At 44.4% G+C, this 23354-nt stretch overlaps 1 protein-coding gene across 1 annotated transcript in view; it reads left to right on the top strand.

Moving 5' to 3' along the window:
• PTPRF (protein tyrosine phosphatase, receptor type F) overlaps positions 1–23354 on the top strand; it is a 670152-nt gene that overhangs the window by 569414 nt on the left and 77384 nt on the right. The window contains exons 13-17 of the mRNA XM_015410174.1: positions 9633–9659; positions 12512–12629; positions 16199–16777; positions 17248–17345; positions 22954–23207. Coding sequence (XP_015265660.1) covers positions 9633–9659; positions 12512–12629; positions 16199–16777; positions 17248–17345; positions 22954–23207 — 1076 coding nt within the window. The remainder of the gene's footprint in view (positions 1–9632; positions 9660–12511; positions 12630–16198; positions 16778–17247; positions 17346–22953; positions 23208–23354) is intronic.

Here is a 23354-nt window from a genome sequence, read left to right on the forward strand (position 1 = left end):
ACTTTACCTGTCCGCAATCAGAAGGAGCGAACCTCAGAAAAAGGAGGGGGGACTATGGGGTGTTGGTGAGGGGGGGATCGTGTCCTGAACCGGCAGAGGCATGAGGAGACTCTGGCTGCGCAACCAGGAATCGGAAGCTTAGGGTGAGGGTAGGAGGGGGTCAGGAGAGAGCGAATGCAAGAGAACGAGCTGGTGCTGGATGCCCTCTTTTATAAGGAGCTTGAGGGGTAGGCTAAGCTTGGCCACCTCTCTTGGCACACCTCCTGCTGGTCCGTCCCCGAAAACATGCTGGCTGGCCCTGGGGTCGAAGGTCTAAGGGGGTGGACAATGTTGGACCTAATGAAAAACTTTTCTGGACAGTGGCACCTGATGGGATTATGACTCATGCGACCAGAGCCATTGTTCCCTAGTTGTCTTATGGCTGTAGTATTGACTAGGTGATGTATTAGGTGGGAGAAGAGAATGTTGCCTACATGCAAGGAAGAGAATTCTTCATGGAATTTGAGTCCCCTGTCTTCTGCCCTGGCATGGCAACTGCCTGGTTTTTCAGTGCTATATATGGCTAGGGAACTGGAACTCTTACCTGCAGTAAGATGGTTGGTAACATACAGGAACCATAGGCACATCATCTCACAGGAAGGCTTCCTTCTTCTGGGCGTATGTCTATAATTGGCATAACTTGGAGTCACCTTACAGTTCAGTCCCTTTTGCACACAACTAGCAAAATTGTTTTTATCACTTATGAGTTCATAAGAGCACCATAGGAGCCTTATAGGGCAACATCCTCATTGGTTTTGGGTGGCCTTGTACCAGTCCTCCTTATCTGTTCTTCATAAACTGGCCTGGCCAAATGTTCTAATAGTCTGGGTCTGTGGAGACCCCCCCCCCCCGAATGTCAAAAATGTGGGGGGATTTCCTCTCAGGAAGTGGCAGGGAGCCAGTTCAATTGCCTGCTAGGTTACATCTATACATATGCTAATGGCCCTGGTAGGAAAATCAACTAAGGAATTTGGTGCTATGAACTCTCCAGGCATTTTCGGGAGATTTCCCAGAATGCCTTCCAGGAGGGTTCCCAGGATGCACCTGTGACCTGGGCGGACCGGGTCAAGAAGGAGAAGGGAGTGATGTAAGGGGGGGTGGAGACACAGGTTTGATAAAAGCTCTTGCTCTGAGGAGGAAAGGTCTCTTGGTACTGATTCTTCGAAGGGAACAGATTTCTGAACGATGGTCAGTCGTGGTGGCCATCTTTTGCTGTCCATGCAGTCTCCCAGGTAATGGAACATGGAGAGGAATCTTGTAACTTTTTAAGATTGTTAGTGCCTACCCTATTTTAACATCAGTTAAGGTTTGTCTAGAAAAGGGAAATAGGATTACATTTATGACCAACTTTCTTTTGAAATCCGTTTGCTGATCTAGTGCTGTGCTTAACAATGCTTGTAAGCATTTTCTTTAAAAAAAGTTTTACTTTGGAGGTTGGATCTCAGTCTCTGTACCATCTGTCTCTGTACCCCCACCGTCTTAGACACACTAGTGCAAGAGGGGGCCCCGGGTTGGGAGGAAAGAAGTCAGTGTGCATGTGGCTATTTCCCCAGGGGAGCCCCAAAGCAGTATTTCGTATCTGCGGTAACCAGTCACTGGGTAGCGGGAGACACCGAGGCCAGGCCTCAGAACTAGGAAGGGGAATTGGGAGTCCTGTTCCTCCCAGTGGGAAATCCCTAAAATGAGCAGGTAGTAGCAGTGAGTATCCTAGCAGAAGGAAGTGGTAAACCCCTCCAGGAGATGGCAACGCCTAGGAATGGGTGGGCAGAGCAGGGCCTGCAAGTCAAAGCAGGCTTGTTCCATCACAGAGTCCGTGCCTTAAAGACATCCTGTTTCCAAAGAGTAATGCTGCTGGTAGTTTTACAGTAAGAGGCTCTGTACAGATGCTTCCCAAAGCATTTCCAGACTTTTGGAGTATTCATATACATTTAGTGAACTCTGTACAAAGTTTGATGCTTCCCATTGTCTTTTGCAGAAATATTTCAGGATTAAACAGGAAACGCATTGAAGTAGAACAGTGTCCCTGCTAGAAGAATAAGTCTGCTTAATTTTAGTGGCACAATTCTTGATCTTGGCCAGAGTATCAGTTGGGGTGGGCAGGGGCTAAATATGATTCCTTGGAGATATCTCAGATCATCTTTATATAGGTAGGAGTTCATGGCTATTAACTGGAGTTATAGGACAGCTGCATTGTCTCTTGTTTTGGAAGCCAAGGTGCACAAATGCATAATAAATTTAAGCATATACCAACAGCACATATATCAGGGAGTAGAAGATTCTGCTAGTGCTCTCTTCTTTCTGGGAGGCTGGGCAGACTGAGAAAACTTTATCTCTGCAGATAGATAGGAATTAAATGTCCAGATTAAGAACCACTCTGATATTTCACTGTCTGATGGTAACTGTGTAGTGGTTGAATTGTGTGTGCCAAGAGAATGGAATTACTTCACATACTCAGAGATTGGTTAGCCAGGTCTATCTTACTGAAACGGAAACCCTGATGCTTTAAGGGGAGGAAACATTTCTTTGTTCTCATTTAAACCTCCTCTATTCTCTTTCTATAGCTTTACAGCTAAGTGTTTTCAAAGTGAAATTCCTTGGTCATATGTTTATGAGTGGGAGAGGTGGTCCGGGACTTGCAGGCACTCAATTAAGTTGATGGGCAATAGATTCAGGACAGCCAAAAGGAAGAACGTCTTCACTGAACAAGTGGTTAAATTACGGAGTTGACTGCCAGTGGATGTAGTGATGGTCACTAGCATAGATGACTTTTAAAAGGGAGTAGGCAGATTCATGGAGGATAGGTTCATCAGTATTAGCCATTGACTAAAGATAGTCTCCAAAGGCAGTACATCTCTAAATACCAGTGCTAGAAGGCAACATCAGGAGAGGGTCTTGTCCTCTATATGGCCTCTTTCTTTTGAACTCTGTGATCTGGGCAGTGATCTTAAGATTCCATAATGCTGGGGAAATCAAGTGCTGGGTTTATAAGTGGATCACAGCTACCACTGATATGTTGTTCATATTAATTGGATTACAACCTCCAGGTGGTGGTTGGAGTTCTCCTGCTGTTACAGCTGATCACCAGGCAACAGAGATAAGTTCATCTGGAGAAAATGGCACCTTTGAAAGATAGACTCTCATCCCCAAACCCTGCGCTTCTCGGGTCCACCCCCAAAATCTCCAGGTATTTCCCAACCTGGAGCCAGCAACCCTACCTTTTGGTGGCCCTCCAGGGCAGATGGTTGACCACAGTGTGAAACAGAATGCTAGGATAGATGGACCACTAGCCTGATCCAGCAGGGTACCTATAATAACTTTTCTTATCTAGCTAGGTGGGCTGCCATCTTTAAAAGAAGCCTTCTTCCTGTGATAATCCTCACTCCACAACTTCCATGCTAGCATGCTTTGAGTTAGACCAGTGTTGAAGGGTAGAGCCCTCTTGAAACTGTCCCATGGCACCTTTATCTGCTTATTTGATTCTGGTTTTCTTGTCAGCTATGCAGAAACCTACGTTATTTCATTTGAGCTATTCTCAGTTTTGCTAAATTGTATCTTGTTGGTATACAATGCAGTATCATATCTTTCCATCCCTCCACCCCAATATAGTTGCACTATACACAGCTCGCTGACTCCTTGTCTCTAAATAAGAACATAAGAGAAGCCAATGTTGGATCAAGCCAATGGCCCATCCAGTCCAACACTCTGTCACACAGTGACCAAAAATACCAGATGCCATCAGGAGGTCCACCAATGAGACCAGGACACTAGAAGCCCTCCCACTGTTGCCCCCCCAAGCACCAAGAATACAGAGCATCACTTGCCCCAGACAGAGAGTTCATATCTATACCTTGTGGCTAATAGCCACTGATGGACCTCGGTTCCATATGTTTATCTAATTGCCTCTTGAAGCCATCCACACTTGTAGCCGCCACCACCTCCTGTGGCAGTGAATTCCATGTGTTAATCACTCTTAGGGTGAAGAAGTACTTCCTTTTATCTGTTCTAACCCAACTGCTCAGCAATTTCATTGAGTGCCCATGAGTTCTTGTATTCTGAGAAAGAGAGAAAAGTACTTTTTTCTCTACCTGCTCTATCCCATGCATAATCTTATAAACATTGATCATGTCACCCCTCAGCCATCGTTTCCCCAAGCTAAAGAGCTCCAAGCGCCTTAACTTTTCTTCATAGGGAAAGTGTTCCAACCCTTTTATCATTCTAGTTGCCCTTTTCTGCACTTTTTCCAATGGTATAATATCCTTTTTGTGGTGTGGTGATCAGAACTGTACACAGTACTCCAAATGAGGTTGCATCATCGATTTATACAAGGGCATTATGATACTGGCTGATTTGTTTTCAGTTCCCTTCCTAATAATACCCAGCATAGCATTGGCCTTTTTTATTGCAATCGCACACTGTCTCGACATTTTCGTTGAGTTATCTGCTATGACTCCAAGATCTCTCTCTTGGTCTGTCTCTGCCAGTTCGGACCCCATCAACCTGTATTTATAGTTAGGATTTTTTGGCTCCAATGTGCATCACTTTGCACTTGGCCACATTGAACCCTATTTGCCACATTGACACCCACTCACCTATCCTCGACAGATCTCTTTGGAGTGCCTCACAGTCCTCCCTAGTTCTCACCACCCTGAACAACTTCATGTAATCTGCAAATTTAGCCACTTAACTGCTTACTCCCAACTCCAGATCATTAATAAACAAATTAAAAAGCATCGGACCCAGTACTGATCCCTGCAGTACCCCACTGCTTACCACCCTCCACTGTGAAAATTGCCCATTTATATTCACTCTCTGTTTCCTATGAATTAGCCAGTTTTTGATCCACAAAAGGACTTGTCCTTTTATCCCGTGACTGTTGAGCTTACTTAGGAGCCTTTGATGAGGAACTTTATTAAAAGCTTTCTGGAAGTCAAGGTAAACAACATTTATTGGGTCCCCCTTGTCCACATGTTTGTTCACTCCCTCAAAGAACACTAACAGGTTAGTGAGACAAGATTTTTCCCTTATAGATCGCATGCTGAATCTGCCTCAATAGTTTTTGTTCATCAATGTGCCTACTAATCCTTTCTTTAATAACAGTTTCCACCAACTTACCCGGTATCGACATCAGACTGACTGGCCTGTAATTTCCCGGATCTCCTCTGGAACCCTTTTTAAAGTCCTCAGGAATGGAGGCAGATTTTAACAAAAGATTACATATTTTTGAGATCCACAAGTTCACATTTGATGTATGCCATCCGGGCCTGGTGATTTATTAGTTTTTAAGTTGTCTATCAGTTGTAGGACCTCCTCTCTGATCACCTCAATCTGACTCAGTTATTGCAACACCCTTCCCGAAATCAGCTGTTCTGGAGAGGGCAAGCACTTCTCATCTTCCACAGTGAAGACAGAGGCAAAAAATGCATTCAGCTTCTCAGCCATTTCCCTATCATCCTTCAGTACTCCTTTTACCCCTTGGTCATCCAAGGGCCCCACTGCCTCCCTGGCTGGTTTCCTGCTTTTAATGTATTTGAAGAAAGTTTTCTTGTTGGTCTTTATGTTTTTTGCTATATGCTCCTCATATTCCCCTTTTGCCTGCCTGATCACAGACTTGCATTTTATTTGCCACAGCCTGTGTTCCCTTTGATCAACCTCACTGAGACTAGCTTTCCACTGCTTAAAGGCATCCTTCTTACTTTTTACAGCTTCCATTACTTTTGTTTGTTAGCCATGCAGGCTTTTTTCTATACCTATTTGTGCCTTTCCTGACCTGCAGTATATATTTTTTCTGAGCTTCTAGGATCGTAGTTTTAAATAGTCTCCAAGCTTCCCCAATGGTTTTGACCCTTTCTACTTTTCCTTTCAGTTTCCTCCTCACATGTCCCCTCGTATCAGAGAAGTTAAAAGTGGTTGTGTCAGTCTTTTTGAAGCAACTCCCTATTTATACAAATGTTGAACTCATGTGTGTGCTAGGAATAGTTAATAACAGTTTCCTCTAGGTCTCTCACTGTGTGTGCGTCATGACTGATATTTCTACCAGAGCATTTCAGACTTCACTAAGTTTCTGCCTGTATTTTTGCCTGACATATGAACAGCAAACCAGTATACCCCAATGGATGCATCTTTCTCTCAGAACTTGTATGATTGTGAGCCAGAACCAGACACTAGGACCTTGTGCTGGCAAGATCCTCTCTTCAATCTGTAAACATCCTATCCTTGCATCTCCTTCTTTTTTAATGCTCACTGAGCACGGGTGTGGATTGGAACAGAGAACAAAGGGATTCAAGTGCTGTGTTTATAAGTGGAACACAACTACCACTGATATGTAGTTCATATTAATGGATTACAGACCCTTCCTCATGTGACTGGCTTCCCTCCTCACCCCAGTATATACAGCTAGCAGTATCCCAGTTTGACAGTTTATCTTGAGCCATTGTAGATACTGTGAGTTGGACCATTGCAGCCAAGACTTATCAAGGCAAGGAGGGAAAGGAATGTAGTTTACTGGGACCTACTATAGGCCTGTTACAATGACATAGTCTGTTTATGACATTTGAGAAATAACGTTTTCTTTCATTATATTTGGGCTTATATGAAAGGGATGGGATCATATGCGTACATGTTGAAAGTTTGTACTGGGCTACAAAGAAATTATGCTTGTGCTTCACATGCCTCAAAGCATATGGCTGATGTGTGAGTTCAAGGGAGAACCGTGGTAGAGGGGGTAGTCTCTGTGGTAAAAAGAATAATATCCATTGCTGAGTGACCTTGCCTTGCCATCCCACTGACTCTCTCAGAGTATGTGCAAAGAGAGGCAGGAACCATGGTACCTTTGCTTCTCTATGTGTCTGTCCACACGGGAGGATTAGGGCCGGGACAGGGACGGAATGGGGGCGGAGCATACGGGCGCGATACCACCGCAACATCTGGGAAGCGTACCGTGTCCGTCCCCGATCCGGCCCTTCCAGCGATGATCCGCACCAAAAAAGAACCACCTACCGAGGTGGTTCTTTTCGAACGGCCGCAGCAACGCTGGCCGTGGGATCACTGGCGCGTTCTTTCGCCGGCGCATTCCCGGCTCCTTGCCAAACTGCGCATGCTCCGACATGCGCAGTTCAGCAGACTCCCGTGCCTTTCTCCCCGTCTCCCCGGCATCTGATCGTGCCGGGGAGCAAATGCACAGCGGCTCAGGGGATCTGTATGATCCCGCCGCTGCGTGCCTATTTATGTGCGGCTTTTTAAAAGCCGCACTTTGGCCGTCCCTTCTTCCCTCGTGTGGCAAGGGCCTACACATGCCTAGTGGGGGAAGGGACAGTGGCTCCTTGGGAGTTTATGACCCAGCAGGCAGGCAGGCAGGGCTCCATGACCCATCCAAGGGCCCCTAACCCATATGGGGGAAAAGACCACTTGACATACAAGGTAGAATATCAGGGTAGGGATGGTCCAGCTAATGCATAATTGCTGTGCTCTCATCAGAACCGTGGGCCTGGTCAGAGAAACTGAGACTATGGGAAGTCATATTGAAACCTAAAATGAAATGTCATAAACACACCGCAGCCAACATAAATACTACCTGCCAGACTTCGCTCTGCCTGCATTATCTTCTTTCTCCCAAGCAGTGACAGCCACTGAATCTTTTTTAGTAAGGCCATTGGCTTCCTCAGATCTATTTGTCTTACTCAGCAACACTAAATGCTTAAGAAGCAATTGGGCTGGTTTAGCAGGAAAATGTTTTTATCTGCAGGTGACTGTTTCATAAATGCAAACATTTAGCTGGGGCAGATTTCAAAGAGATGTGCCTACAGCAGAGGTTCCTCTGACCAGGGAAAAGATTAGGATAATGCTGAAGAGGTCTGTATAAAAATTATAAACATCTTTTAAGACAGAATGTATGCCTCTACTTTGCTTACCACCATCATGTATTTCTGCTGTGATCCTTCAGAAATCATTTTGTTGTTGCAGAACTTTATTGCAAGTTTTAGAAAACTTGCTTATTTGGATAGTGGTCTTATTTGCATAATTCTGGGATTTCTGGGAGGTGTGGGAGAAACATTCATCATACTATGGACTCTGTCTGTGCCAAGATGGCTAAATACTCTGCACAGAGTCCCAGCAAGGAGGGGAAATCTTGTTCATTAAAATAAACAAAGGCTTGCTTGCTTATTTATTTATCTTATTCAGCTTACATCCCACAAGCAGGCTCAGAGTGACTCACAACAAGATAACAATAAATAGTAAATTCATTAAAACATTAACAATTCCATCTAGATAAAATTACTTCGAACCGGTCTGTAATGGCAGCTTAATAGTTTCTAACTACAGTGCCTGCTGTGACTATGTCAGGGAGGGCACATTCCTTTCAGTGATTGGCAGGCGCTAGGCAGTGCCTTAGGGCAAATGAGGTAGATAGAACAGATTTATCTGATTGATTAGACTGAGCAGGGAAGTCTGGTGTAATCTGGACATCCGCTTCTTCAGCCAAAGGCCTGGCAGAACAGCTCTGTTTTTGCAGGCCCTGTGGAAATGTGATAAATTCCACAGGGCCTTGATTGCAACTGGAAGCATGTTCCACCAGGCAGGGGCCAGGGCTGAAAAGGCCCTGGCCCTGGTTGAGGCAAGGCAGATGTCCTTCAGGCCAGGGTCTGCTAAATGATGCTGTTCAGAAGAGCGCAGGGGTCTTCGGGGCACATACGGGGAGAGACAGTCCCGTAGGTATGCTGCTCCCCAGTCGCACAGGGCTTTAAAGGTTAACACCATAACCTTGAATCTGATCTGGTACGCAACTGGCAACCAATGCAGCTGGCGCAGCACTGGCTGAATGTGCGTCCACATAGACCTCTAGGACCATAGGGTCTGGAGATGGCTCCAGTCTCACCACTTGAAGCAGTCTCACCACTTGAATTGTATTGGTCTTCTACCAGGGAGTCAGTATCTTACATTCAGATGGGTTTTGCACTGTGTTTAGTTCACCCCTTTATAGCTAATTGTGCCAAGATATCCTTTGTGAAGCTGGTGTCCAAAGCAACCCACTAAATGTAACAAACATTTTTGAGCAAGCTGGTTCATGTCAAGCCCAATCATATGCATATTCTTTCGGAGCGGAGCATTTTCTCTCTAATGGGGGGAGAAGGAAGAGGAGTGTGCCAATATGCAATTCTTTGTGTGAGTTTTCTGTCTGAGATATGCATGTGGAAGGAAAAGTACATGTGCTCAGGTAGGCCTAGGACTGTGCATGTTTTAATTTATAGCACCGCTACATAGTATGCGGGCTGCACATAGCCCGGTAGAGCCATGTTTTGCAGCCCATAATCCCTTCGCATGAGGCTGAGAGGGGAGACAGCTTTCCCCAAAGAACCCTCTTGACATATCCCAAGCAGGGATGAATTCAGAAGTTTTGGGGGGTAGGGAAAACACTGACTCTCGGCCCAAAGAACATTTGAAAGGCAGCGTTTGGCCTTTCTGCGTGGCCTTATGAAGCCAGCCAATGTCAAGGGTGGTCCTATCCCTGATCTATAGCCTTGCCGTTATCAGTTCCTTACAATAAGCTATCTCTTAAAATTCTGTTTCTCCATTTTCTTTCCTGCCCCCCAAATCAGTGGAGGTTTAAGGACTCTATTGACCACGTAAGTACTGTATGTGAGTGTGTTCACTTGGATCACAAGGGTCTGAGAATCATTTTGTGAAATCTGTATGCATAGTGCTGTCAAAACATCCCTGTCAGTCCTCAAATGGTTTTGGGGAGTTGCTCTGTGGAGCTTCCACCAGCAGCAAATCCTTAGCAAATTGGCATTTAGATTGCTGCTAAATGCAGAAAAGCAATTGACATTTTCCATAATCTGTATTTCCAGCTTGTTGCGATGCAATTTCAGGCAGATGCGGGGGGAGCAGCCCACTCTCTGCAGTCCTTGGCCCAGCTTGTTACATGGCAGAGTCAAATCTATAATCTTTAAACCTCATTGATCCCGGTCATGAAAAATACCCTGTTCTCTCAGCTGTGACCTTTGGTTGAAACAGAAGCTGTAATAAGAAAACAGTCACATTCAAACAGTTAAATTCAATTTTTTCCAAGTAATTTCAAAATATAAATTTGAAGGAACAAGCTTGAGAATTACCCTTGAGGAGAGAGTGATTCAATTACATGCCCTGCTGTGGCTTCCCTTCTCTTCCAGGCAGAAGGATTTGCTTGGGGGGGGGCTGTTGTAATGACAGCCCTATGACTATTTGGTATGGCATTTCTCCGATTCCCAAGTCCATCTTCTCTCTTCCCTTTGTGTTCTTACTCCCTATCTTGCTTTCACTCAGTGGCATGCTCTTCCCCTGTGTGAGAATTTCTTGGTTGTGTGGGCTGTGGTGATAAGTGCATCTTTTGGGGGATGTTCATAGCCTGTTGTTTTGTGTGTTTGAGTACCTCCTTCCATATCAGTTTGCCATTGATAGATTTTGCTCACTCACACAAACTCCGGGGAGTCTTACTTACTCTGTGATTTTGGTGTTATTCTGATGGGTGCTTATTAATCTGACTGGTTAATTTGGGTGTGCAAATGAAAACATAATTCAGATTATGGGGGAGGGGTCCATGTCTTTCCAAGGTTACTAAATTGCTGATTCACAGTTGTAATTTTTTGAACTGAGAGATTTATAATAATTCCCAGACATAAGAGAGTGTCCCATGCTTTGAAAAACCCAGGTCTTGAAGAAATTCTGCTCAATCTGTCATTAACTGAATAGATTTTGTATCAGCTTTGCTTTATATTGCATTTTGCTTTCCTCATAGTAATAGTGATTCCTGCCAGTGATTTTCTTAGTGCACATAATTAATAGTGGGAATTGTGCTAGAAACTGCCTTCAAACCATACTGGCTACATCAAATCCTGTATGAGAATGCAGTTTTGCCAATAAAATGGAGAAAGCATAAGTTTTAGGGGATATGCCTCAGTTAGCTTTTTGAAGGCCAAGTCCATTTCACTAAACAATCAGAAGACTCAAAAACTAATTTTGCTATTACTTGTCCTTTCTGTCATGGTTTGGCTTTCATGCTGTGGACTTTGAAATGAAACAGGACAAGTGTTGCCTATCATGGTCTTTGCCCTTGATAAGGAGCACCCGCCTATTCATTGGACTTTGTTTTCTATAGAGAAACATGCATGCCCTCTGCCATTCCTAGAGTGTGTTCCTGATTGTCTCTGGTATGATAATTTCTTTTTAACAAGCCATACTCTCTTGAATAGCTTGGCTTACATGTGTTTCACACTGGCAAATTTTCCAGCTGTGTTGCTACCCATTCCAGTGTCTTATGTCGGCAAGGTTATGCTTAGTTGGTGGTATCTGTTCCATTCTAGTTTAGTTCATCTGTCTTGTTAATTGTGGAAGTGCTGGTATTGCCTTGTTACTGGGGAAACACTAGATTCATGGGAAACTTTTTTTTCCTGTTTCACCTGTGTAATCATGAGATACATGGCAGCACAGTGAACTGAGCCAGGTAGACTGTTTGCTTCATGCCTTGATTGGACTGCAGGTCCTCCCTTCCAGATGTTGCAAATATAAGCTTGAAGGCAGCTGGTTATTTTTTTATCCCAATTTTCAAACAAAAATTGTTCTCAAGCAGCTTACAGTAATTTAAATTCTATATGCAATGCTGCTGGCAGGCACAATACATAACAGAAAATAAGATCCATCATGAAAATATACACAAGGGATGGGGCATGGAGGAGAAAGATCAAGGAGGAAGATTGGTTTGACAATGCCAGATCAAAGAGCCATTTATATCCAGTTGGGAGGACTAGGCTGATCATCACTTGATGTAGTTCTTGCTGGGATGAAGAAGGTGCAACTTCCCAGCAATCCTTGGTCTTGCCACCAGTGACAAGTTTAGTTTGTGAGGGAGTTGTCTTTCCTTCCTCCTGATTTGCTATATTTGTTGGGCCCAGGTTTTTTCCATTTCTTGATTGTATGCTGGACAGCCTGTCTGGTGTTCCGAACAGAAGTCTCAACCGCTATTGGTACTTTGCAGTAAAATTTGAAATTGCGGAGTTGCAGAGAGTTCATTCCAGAAACGCTATTATACCTTTTTCAGCTTCTGACTGCAATACAAGAAGAAGGTTGTGCCTTCATTTGCATTATCTAGTGGTATATTCTGGCAAAACAGAGAAAAGTAGCCTATAGTCAAAAGCACCTTGGCCTACTTGTCTGATGCCAGAAAGCCTTGTTTTCTCAAAATATGACACCAACTGGACTGTCTCAAGGGAGCTGTTGTGCATTTTCCTGTGTTAAAAGGTACTTTCAGTTTTGCTTGGAGATGGTACACTGGAATTCAAAGTAATCTCTGAAACAGATTTAGCACAACTTCGGAACCACTATTTTGTCCGTGTATATTTTGAAATGGAATGGATTAAGCAAAGATAGTGTAGAGTCTGAAACGCTTCCGTACCCACCTCATCTTGCTATATCCAGAGCTAAAGGTTATTATTTCTCACAGGAAACGATCATAGGAGGCCTTTTACCTGAAACCACCTATTCTGTCACCATCGCAGCCTACACCACTAAAGGAGATGGGGCCCGCAGCAAGTCCAAACCGGTTACTACAACTGGAGCAGGTGAGCCCTGTGTACAATGGCTGTATTTGTTGATGCAGCAGAGGGCTTGTGAGCTGACAGAGATTTTAACCAGTGAGATCAAAGATCTCGTTCTTTGACCTCATTCTTTATTGTACAGATAATTTGCAGATGGTGGAGAAAGCAGGTGGACTACACTATAAAGGGGAGAACCCTGAGAGTCTGTATGGTTATGCTGGTTTGAGTGTCAGACTAGGATGCAGACGAATCTCGACTCAGCCATGAATCTCATTGCATGACTCTGAAGAGGAGCACTGAGGAAATTTCCTCTCTCTAAAGATCATTTCATACTCTTGTTTTCCTGGATGGAGAAAATTTCCATGTAATCCCACATTCTATCTTTCTTTAGTACCCCATTATGATAAATATGTATTGTCCTACATGGGAGGCAGTCTCCTTGGATAGACATTGTAATGGGTAAAAAAAATTGCTGTTCTGCCAGCGGTCAAGAGAAAGGCCAGTAGCTAACTCTGGCATGCCTGAAGCACAGTCTGCTTTCATTCCTGTCCCTCAGCAAATTCCTGGTGCATCAGATGCCCCATTTGATTAGTGGCATGTACGTATAATGTGGAGATAGATTCAGATGGGTAGCTGTGTTGGTCTGAAGCAGCAGAACTTTGTTGGTCTTAAAGGTGCCGCTGGACTCAAACTTTGTACAGTATGGAGCCAGCGTAGAGGAGTAGACAGGGTGTGAGACAAGGATCTGGGAGACCGGAGGTGAAATCCCTACTCTGCCATGGGTGACATTGGAGGAGAGGAGAATAATGTAAGATACTTTGGGTATACTTTGAGAAAGGTGGGTTGTAAATGAAGTAAATATTATTGAACAACAGAGTGTTTTAATTTCATCTGTAGAAGTATAGAGAACAGGGGGAAATGTATGTGAAAAACACTCCTTCCTCACTCTGAGCGCTTACCAAAACAAGAGGCAGCAAGCAGATAGGGAAAGGACCCCCAAAGACAGAAAGAGGTTCAAATTTATTAGTTTAAGAAGCAGAGGGATTCACCTAGGGCTACCCATCTTGTTTGGGATTTGGAGCTGCAGTCTTCTCTTAACACTGCTTGCCAAAGAGGACAATAACCACCTTCAGCCAATTTGGTGGTTAAGTGCACGGACTCTAATCTGGGAGAACTGGGTTTGATTCCCCACTCCTCCACTTGCACCTGGCTGGATGGCCTTGGGCAAGCCATAGTTCTGACACAGCTGTTCTTGAAAAAGAGCAGTTTCTGTCAAAACTCTCTCAGCTCCACCTACCTCACAGGGTGTCTGTTGTGGGGAGGGGAAGGGAAAGGAGTTTGTAAGCCGCTCTGAGACTCCTTCGGGTAGTGAAGGGCGGGGTATAAATCCAATCGCTTCTCCTCTTCTCCTTCCTGTAGTTAGATAGCAGAGATATCTGTAGATATCCTTCCTGTAGTTAGATAGCATAATCGGATACATCAGGTTCTCTCATGTTGTTTTGAAAGCTCTCTGGATTTTCAAAGTGTGTTAATGAAGCTCTTGCATCTGGCTGGCTCCATACAGTATATAGGTTTGGATTTTGCTTTCTTGCATATAAACCCTGAAGCTGCAAACATTTTGGATCAAATTATGGCCCACCTTACTTTGGGGTCTGCCAAATTCCAGCAGGACTGGTTCTCTTGAGTCACGTCTCCTGGCAGATAAAGTATCCAAAAGATTGCCCCAGGAAAATCAGTGTCTTGCTAGAGACTCGGAACAGGTATTTGGGGAACATGTGTACTGCTTCTTCCCACATGGAAGTAGCTGACTCAGTATAATCCCAGTCTTGCATGTACTGATTGTGCCACTTTGCCAGCAATCTGAGTAAACTGCAGATTAATCAGAGGGTCGTATCATTTTTCCTTAGAAACTTGTTTCTGGGGCTTATCTTCCTGTCTTACCTGTTGCTGCTGCCATTGGAGTTAACCATGTGAGCTCCTTCTCTTTTTGTCATCTCACTTTCATCTTCCTTGCAATGACATATGCTCTGTTTGCTGTTACTCCACAACTTCCTGGTAAACAGGTGAACATGTTAGGACCTCCCTATCCCCATGGCATTCACAAAATAGCTTCAGCACCAAATGTATTCAGCCCACACCCACAGTGCCAGTTTGCTATTGTGAAATGGCCCTGAGTGCTACGATCCAGTGCAGAGGTGCTATGATCCTAAGCAGTTATCTTGGCACTTTGCTGATTCTGAGTGATGACACCATTGATAGATTTACATGTCAGCCTCACCTGATTTGGAGCAAGGCTGTGTCTCTATTATGGGTGGAACTGAGGCATGAAACCATCCATTTTGTACAGCAGGTGTTAAGCTTTGAAGGGAGCAGCCCTTAATTTGTGCTACATGCATAAGATTTGGAATCCTGTTGCTGCTTAGCCATCACATCAACATTCTTAGCAGGAACCAGTTCATCAGCTCAAACACAGCACATTTTGATTGCAAACAGCATGGCACGCGCTCTCAACAGCTTGCACAGGTGGTGAAATTATAAAGATTGCTACAGAAATTGCCTGCATCAAACTAACTGAGATTCCAGATTTGAGCCTGAGCATCTCTGCAGCACCTTATGATTGGTAGCAAATTTCCCTGTGGCCTATCACCTTCTTCATCACTGGCCAAATGGTTAAAGCTAGCTTTGTTTTCAGCAAAAGCCAGGGTTGAAGGAGTGGTGGGGTAAATACACAGATAGGAGAGACAACTACAAGGAAGTTTTAAAGATAGTTTACAACAGGGTGTTGGTTTTCATTGCACTGGTGGGAATTACTGGATTTGGGTTTATTTATAAAAGATTCAGAGCAGCTAACAGCTAATTGCTTATTTCATTCACTTCGGGGTTTGGTTCCTTCTTAACCACTGTATATCTCCTATTAATGTGCAACATTTAGTAGGTCTACAAATTCTGTAGTTCTGCTTCCGTAAAATGTCTGCAGAATCTTGTCATCAGACATGGACTGTCAATCACTACTACTTAAACATTTATCTTAATCTTTTGTTACTCTCCGTCTTACAAACCTATTGCTCCCACCACAGGACTTTCAGCCAAAATGTCCGGATTCCATAATCGGATACATCAGGTTCTGCAGCCAGAGCTATATTAATACTGTCGTTTCCACTGTGAAATTTAGAATTCTTATGCAGGATTTAATTGTTTATATATAAGGAGCTAGAAAAGAAAAGGGCCAAATTCATTGTATTCAATAATAATAATATTTCTTCCCAGGCCAAAAAACTTTATGCTGCAGATAGCAGGTTGTGGTTTTGGATTCTGCCCATGTAAAAGCAACCTCCCTTCCTGTAAAAAGTTAGCAAGTCAGAGAGAAGGAGTCTAGTCCGCATTCTCTTCCATATGCTACTTTTGTGTGTGTTGAGAATGTTCTGTGGAGGACCATTCAAACCAAGACTCTCCCATCAGCAGTGGGAAGCAATACAGTGCAGGATGAGTGTGTTCAGCTCTCATGTTGCCTGTGTTAGTGACTCCCATAGCCAAAAAGCCAGAGCTTACTTTCTTTCCAGTCCATAGCATGTCACCCTGTTTCTGTCCCAAAGTCCCAGGCAAACCTACCATGATGATCAGCACCACATCCATGAATACAGCCCTGATCAATTGGCACCCCCCCAAAGAGATGGTCGGAGAGCTCCTAGGCTATGTGCTGCGATACAAACGTGCTGATGAGGAGGAGATGAAAGTCATTGCCTTTGAGAAGAGTGACGATCACTACACCGTGACCAACCTTTACAAGGGAGCTACCTACATCTTCAGGTTGGCTGCTAAGAACAGAGCTGGTGCTGGGGAAGAGTTTGAGAAGGAAATCACCACCCCAGAGGAGGTGCCAAGTGGATTTCCCCAGAACTTGCATGTGGTGGGACTGACCACCACTACAACTAAAGTGACTTGGAACCCTCCACTTGTGTCTGAGAGAAATGGAAAAATTACAAACTATACTGTTGTGTACAGGGACATTAACAGTCAACAGAATTTGACCAACGTTACTAAGGAGATGAGCATCACACTGACCAACCTCAAACCTGACACAACTTATGACATCAAAGTTAGAGCCCACACTAGCAAAGGAGCCGGGCCCCTCAGCCCCAGCATTCAGTCTAGGACAATGCCTGTGGAACAAGGTAAGTTCCTTTGACTATGATTAGATACTTGAGCCCCTAGTCTGGAAAGTGTGTCAGAGATGGCCTAGTGAGTCTTCTCACTGGGTGTATAATGTTGGGAGAAGGTGGCATAGTTGCTTTGTTTCCCTCTCCTGCACGTAAGATGCTTGGCACATTGACTTCAATGTGGACTTTGCTGCTTGGAAGAACCAGTGCCTGGTGTTTACTACTTTTTGATCATGATGAAGGGCCAAAGGGGAAAATGGAAGGTGATAGTTTGGTTTTAACCTCCCTTCTGTGTAACCAAAGTAGGCATTGCAGCTGAGAAAATGGTTGAAAAGCTGAGGAGTTCTCGTCATATGAAAGGGCTTATTGTATATAACTTAAATTATCAACCTGTGCTGCTACTAAGAAGGGTGGAGTGTCAGGGATTGTACTGGTCCATGTTTTTCCCCGTGGAGGCCACTCAAAAGGATTGTTTCTAATTGCAGTGTTTGCAAAGAACTTCCGTGTCAGTGCTGTGATGAAATCATCAGTGCTACTTAGCTGGGAGGTGCCAGACTCTTACAAATCTGCAGTTCCTTTCCAGGTAAGGGAGTGTTGCTGTCTTGATTAAAGGTCTTATTTAAGTGCATTAACTGCACTTAATCAACAATGACTGTAAATAACCAGAAAAGAGCCCATCTCAAGGGGCCCTCAGACAAGGGGTGTTGCTGTCACCAGTCCACGTTTTGTTTAAGGAATCCCCTAATTAGGTGAGCAACCCCAGAAATATATCAGAGGTTTGAAATCAGAATCTGAAAAACCTAGACATCTCCTTGAAGTCTTTGCAGTACAGTACTTTGCCCTTCTCTTATCCTCTCCCTGTATTTTAGGTCACCATAGAAGGAATGGGCAAAAATGTGGTTTGGTTTGTAGTTTGTAGCTGAACCACGAACCCACATGAACTGGGAGGTTGGTTCACAAACTGATCTGGTTTGTATTGGTTCATGAGCCATTTGAATTTAAACCCCTGCTTTCTGTTCTTGGCTTTTCATGGGGAGCAGGAAGCAGGCATTTTAATGGTTACCAGCCTTTCACAAACCACCATGAACTACACCAGAATTTATGGAAGTTCATGGCAGTTCTTCAGTTCACAAACATCACTTCATGAACCACAAAACAGCCAAAATCCATGATGATCTTTAGTTCGTTAGCCAGTTCATGCCCATCCCTACACCGTAGTATAATAAATCAGCATTTAGTCAGTCTTCTAGGAATGGATCCCAAACTCGTGAATTCCCAAACATTTTGGTCCTCTTACTGATGACAAAAAGAACTCTAGGTTCCTTTAAACTTTACCACATGTGACATGGGATCTGCTTTTCTGTGGGCATCTTCATCATGGCAGCATGCTGATTCTGTGAGTGGGATAGGCACACAGTAGCTTCTACCCATACCCATAAAGGTCATTTAAACGTTATCCTAGACACATGGGGATAACTTACAAAAAAGGGGGCTCCCATGCAGCTAAGCTGACTTTTAAAGAGTTTCTTAGATCAGGCTACAAGTAGGAACCAGAACCCTTGAATTGCCAGGAAACCCTCTTAAGCCTTTGTTCAGACCATGAAATACTTCAGAGATTGCCAGGAAACCCTCTTAAGCCTTTGTGCAGACCATGAAATACTTCAGTCTTGGTTACTGTTACAGTAGAGGAAAGAGACCTTTATGCCACAACAGGTCACTATAATATGCAGGTGTACTGTAGGCACAGGTAAGCACTCTTGGCAGTAACAGAATTGTGTGATGGGGAATTTGATAATAATTAGTTTGTTGGCTCTTTCCTAGTGCTATGTAGTCAGACTTTGAATGAGTCATCAAGGCTGGTACATGGTTTCATATGGTTGCCACATTTGGGCTGCTGACATGAGCGGAGAGTTGACAGCAGTTACTGCTGGGGGCTGGCCAGGGTAAGGCACAGGAGCAGATGGTGTGAGTGACTTGCTAGCCGAGGAGCAGCCAGGAGCAGCCGTGCAAAGGGGTGTAAATGAGCTTTCTTCTTCCTGTTGACAATCTAGATGTCCAAGCCACTCACAAACAGCAACAGAGTGAATAGCAGGCCCAGTGGCAGCTGTGATCTTCAGAAACAGGAACTTTACAAACAGGGCCCTTCCCCTCCTCCCCCTGCAACTTCACCCCACCTCCCCAGCTGCTTAATTCAAGTATGCAGAATGCCAGGCCAAGCCTAATAATCTAACAAGCACCACTGATAAATCTCCATGGGAACAATTAGCATTATCTACACTTGATAAACAGTCTCGCACTAAATCTACATCCCAAAGGGTGTCATCTTTCTCTTTAGCAGATTTAATTAAAGCAGATATTGTTCTGATTTGTGAATATGGAGGTGCAGGCTAAATCTCATGGTATTTATACTGGGGTTGAACTGAGACCTCTGAAAATTCCTTGCTAAAAATCAATAATGAGGCTTTCAGTTCTCCTCAGGGAGCAGTCACTGTTTCATCTGGTTCAGGAGATAAACTCCTTGCAAAGAGACGGCTGGTCTGTGAGGCGATGTTATGGTGAGATTTTTGTCACAGTCACAACCTGACACTGTCTACTGATCATATAAGGCTGATTTCCTGTGTATTTTTGATCCTTAAAAAGTACGTTCTTGAGCATACCTTTGCTGGTGGCAGGGAGTGGGGTGAGCTGTAGAAATTTTCATGAGTGAATTGGTAGTCCTGGCCTCCATCCCCATGGTCCTAGACCTTGGTTGGTTTTCACTTAACAGATGGGTTTTGGCCAGGTTCCCTCTAAGCTGAGTTACTGTGAGCTAGCTCACAATTTTTTAGCCTCCAGCTCACACATTTTTGTCTTAGCTCAGGAAGGATGGCTCCAGAGCAAACTAATCCATGTAGCCAAATTGCTCGCTCACAACTTTAATGCCAGTAGCTCACAAAGTAGAATTTTTGCTCACAAGACTCCCCAGCTTAGAGGGAATATTGGTTTTGACTGCTCTAATACACTAGCTATAGCTAAAGCTAGATCCTGGCAAGTGAGGCAGAGCCAGCTAACTCTCCCCTAGAGAAGCCTAATCTCCCTCTCTCTCTCTCTCTCTCTCTCTCTCTCTCTCTCTCTCTCTCTCTCTCTACTTCTAGATAGGTGGCATGAGCCTGAACCAGCCAAGGGAAGAGGGGGACCCTTTCCCTATATTTGCAGAATAAGTTTCCTTTGACCAGGAGAGCTGTGAAACAACAAGGGGAAGGCAGAACCAATTGGGATTGGGATGTCACCAGTATGCAGATGACACCCAGCTCTATCTGTTGTTGGGTGGTCAGTCTGACTCCAGACCGGAAGATCTGGACCAGGCGTTACAAGCTGTGGCTGGTTGGCTTAGGCTGAGCCAGCTAAAATAAAATCTGACAAAGATGGAGGTCCTGTGCCTGAGCCGAGGCAGTCTGAGGGTAGGGATCCCACTCCCGACCTTCGATGGGGCTCCAGTGGTGCCAGCGCCAGAGGTTAGGAGTCTGGGAGTGGTCCTAGATGCTTCCTTAACAATGGAGGCCCAGGTAGCAGCCACTGCCAAATCGGCCTTTTATCACCTTCAGCTGATCAGGCAGCTAGCTCCCTTCCTCGAACACAATGACTTGGCAACAGTGATCCATGCTATGGTCACCTCGAGACTGGACTACTGTAATGTCCTTTACATGGGGCTGCCCTTGTCTCAAATCTGGAAGCTGCAGCTGGTGCAAAATGCCGTGGCCAGACCAGGGCCCTGCGGGATCTTTTGCAGTTCTGCAGGGCCTGTAAAACGGAGCTCTTCCACCAGGCCTTTGGAGCTGCTGCCATTGTTAACAACTGACAGCCTAAGGCAAGAGAGCCCTGTCCCTCCCTGGGACCCTGACGATAGCCTGAGCTAGCCACCTGAAATGGTCTAAGGAGATCAAGATGCCGACTGCAAGAAGAGGAAACAACTGCTGTGTAATTAGTAATAGTAGCATTTCATTGTTCTCCTTGTTGCTGTGTTATGCCAATAAAGGTTTATGCAAGAATATTAGCCCTTTATTATGTGTTAGGATTAATTGCTTTTAGGATTGTTAAATGTTTTAACTAATGTTGTCTAACTTATATTTTATGTATTTTGTAAATGTTACGTTGTTTTTTGTAAGCCGCCCTGAGCCGGCCTTGGTTGGAAGGGCAGGGTAGAAATGTAATAAATCAAATTAAATCATATCAATTGACATTTAGAACTTAAGTCCAAACTACATACTATGCTTTGTAATAGGTTGGTTCCCCAGACACAACTCACTTTCCCTGCAGCCACACAGCAGCTATAGAGAATGGAATTTTAAAGGTCCACTGAGGCCCAATTCTGCTTGAAAGTGGTGGGGAACCCAGATCTGACTCACTAGAAAAAATAATGTGTAGTTTGGCCCCAGGAGGGAAGGCAGCATGGTATAGCCCTATCTGGTCAGATCTTGGAAGCTAAGCAGGGTTGCTACTTGGAAGGGAGACCTCCAAGAAAGACCGTGGCAACCATCTCTGCTTCTCACTTGCCTTAAAAGCCCCTTGCTGGGGTTGCCATAAGTCAGCCTCAACTTTACAGCACTTCACACACACACACACACACACACACACACACACACAAACACACGCAGAGAGAGAGTTTGGCTCCCAGCTGTGTCTTCCCACAGGCACTGGAAACTTCCCATTTGAACCAGCCATAAATTGGGTGCAATATGTCATTTAAAACTTACAATTATTAGATGTAGTTACAAAGAGAGAGATTTCATTATTAGTGGGGGAAGAAATAGCATAGTTGCTTCTTAACAATTAAGCATGGGGTTCGAAAGCAAGAAGTTGCAAGTAGATAAATAGGTACCACTTCAGTGGGAAGGTAACAGCGTTCCCTGCACCTTGGTGTTTAGTCATGCAGGCCACATGTCTTTGGACAGCTCTGGCTCTTCGGCTTTGGAACGGAGATGAGCACCGCAACCCTAGAGTCGGATTCAACTGGCTTTCGAGCAAGGGAACCTTTACCTTTAAAGTAATCACAACTTTTAAAAACAATCATAAATTTCAAAGTCAAATGTAATTCTTCAGACCCAGTGTTAGGGGTTCTCATGTGGAACTGAAGCTCTACCTCACTGGGTATACTTCATAGGCTTGGTAATAACCATGAGAACTTCAGTTTGTCAACCAGCCTCCTTCTTGAAGATTTTGTAACTGAAAGCTGAGGATTCTAAAAGCTGAGCAGGAGAGTATCCTTAAAATAAATATAATGGCACAGCAGCGAAGTCTGATTCTGTTGCTATCCTGAAAAATGGCAAATCAAATGTGAATTCTTTTTTTCAGTTCTACACAAACCAGCAAGGATACCTAAATGAGTTGCACCCTCAGAACATCTAGTTTTCCTTCCTTGAAGACTTCCCTATTTCATAAATAAATAATAGCCTGTTCCTAGTTTCTTGTGGGTCTCCACTTGTAAATAAATAATAGCTTGTTACTAGAGAGGCTGAGTTGTAGAAACATGTACAGTGAATTGGAGGGAGGGGAGCAGAGGCTGCATTCTAACAGGTATACATCTACATCTGGTAGCTAGCACAGATTTGGGCTCTGCAGGTGTGCAAGCAGGGGGGGCAATGTTCTATCATGGTACAGATTTGGGCTCTGCAGGTGTGCAAGCGAGAGGGGGGGCAATGTTCTATCATGATGAGAGAGGAAGCCTAGGATCTAACCAGATGTGATGGAGGCCAGTACTCCTCTAAGTTTTCCTAGCAAGGGAAACAGTGGTTTTCTGGGGATGTTTTACAGAGAGAGCATTCTAGCAGTTGCTGTAAACAGGAATACATGCTTCTGCCTGGCTCCTCCATTATCCTCCTGGGAACGCCAAGAGCCAGCACGTGTCTCATTGCCTGCATAAGGTTGTACCAGCATCACAGAGTTGCATCCTCAGGTTCTGCTTCGAGAGTTAGGTCTGAAGGCTGGAGCTGCTGAATATCTTAATATTGGTCTATTGTGACTTGGACAGTACATCAAACTCTTATGTTCACACTTATGAATAGATCAGCTTCTTTGGTGCTTCTCACAGTGAGAGGACTGGGGAAAAGACTTTCAAAGTCCAGAGGAGATGTTTTGGAATGGGACAATTTAGCCCCTTTCTGTGAGGAAGTCTACTACTTTGGACTGTGGTAATATATTTCCTCTTTTTTCAGATTCTGTACAATGCCCAGACTGTAGAAGTGGATGGCCTCTCCATGAAGAAGCTGATTAATGACCTGCAGCCAGACACAAATTACTCTTTTGTGCTCACAAACCGTGGAAGCAGCGCAGGAGGTCTGCAGCACCGGGTCTTCATCCGGACAGCGCCTGATGTCCTGCAGAGCAAGCCCATTGCTACACACAAATACATCAGTAATGGGCAGTTCACACTCACACTCCCCAAAGTACAGACTTCCGTGCCTGTCAGGTACATTCTCCCCACTTCTGTGATTCTCCTGACATACCCAAGATAACTGGCCTTTATTTTTTTTGGTATCTGAAGAAGTGAGCAGTGACTCACGAAAGCTCATACCCTGCCACATATTTTGTTAGTCTTTAAGGTGCCACTGCTCTT

This window comes from Gekko japonicus, unplaced genomic scaffold, assembly GCF_001447785.1.
Source record: "Gekko japonicus isolate JY-2015 unplaced genomic scaffold, Gekko_japonicus_V1.1 scaffold771, whole genome shotgun sequence".
Lineage (NCBI taxonomy): Eukaryota > Metazoa > Chordata > Lepidosauria > Squamata > Gekkonidae > Gekko > Gekko japonicus.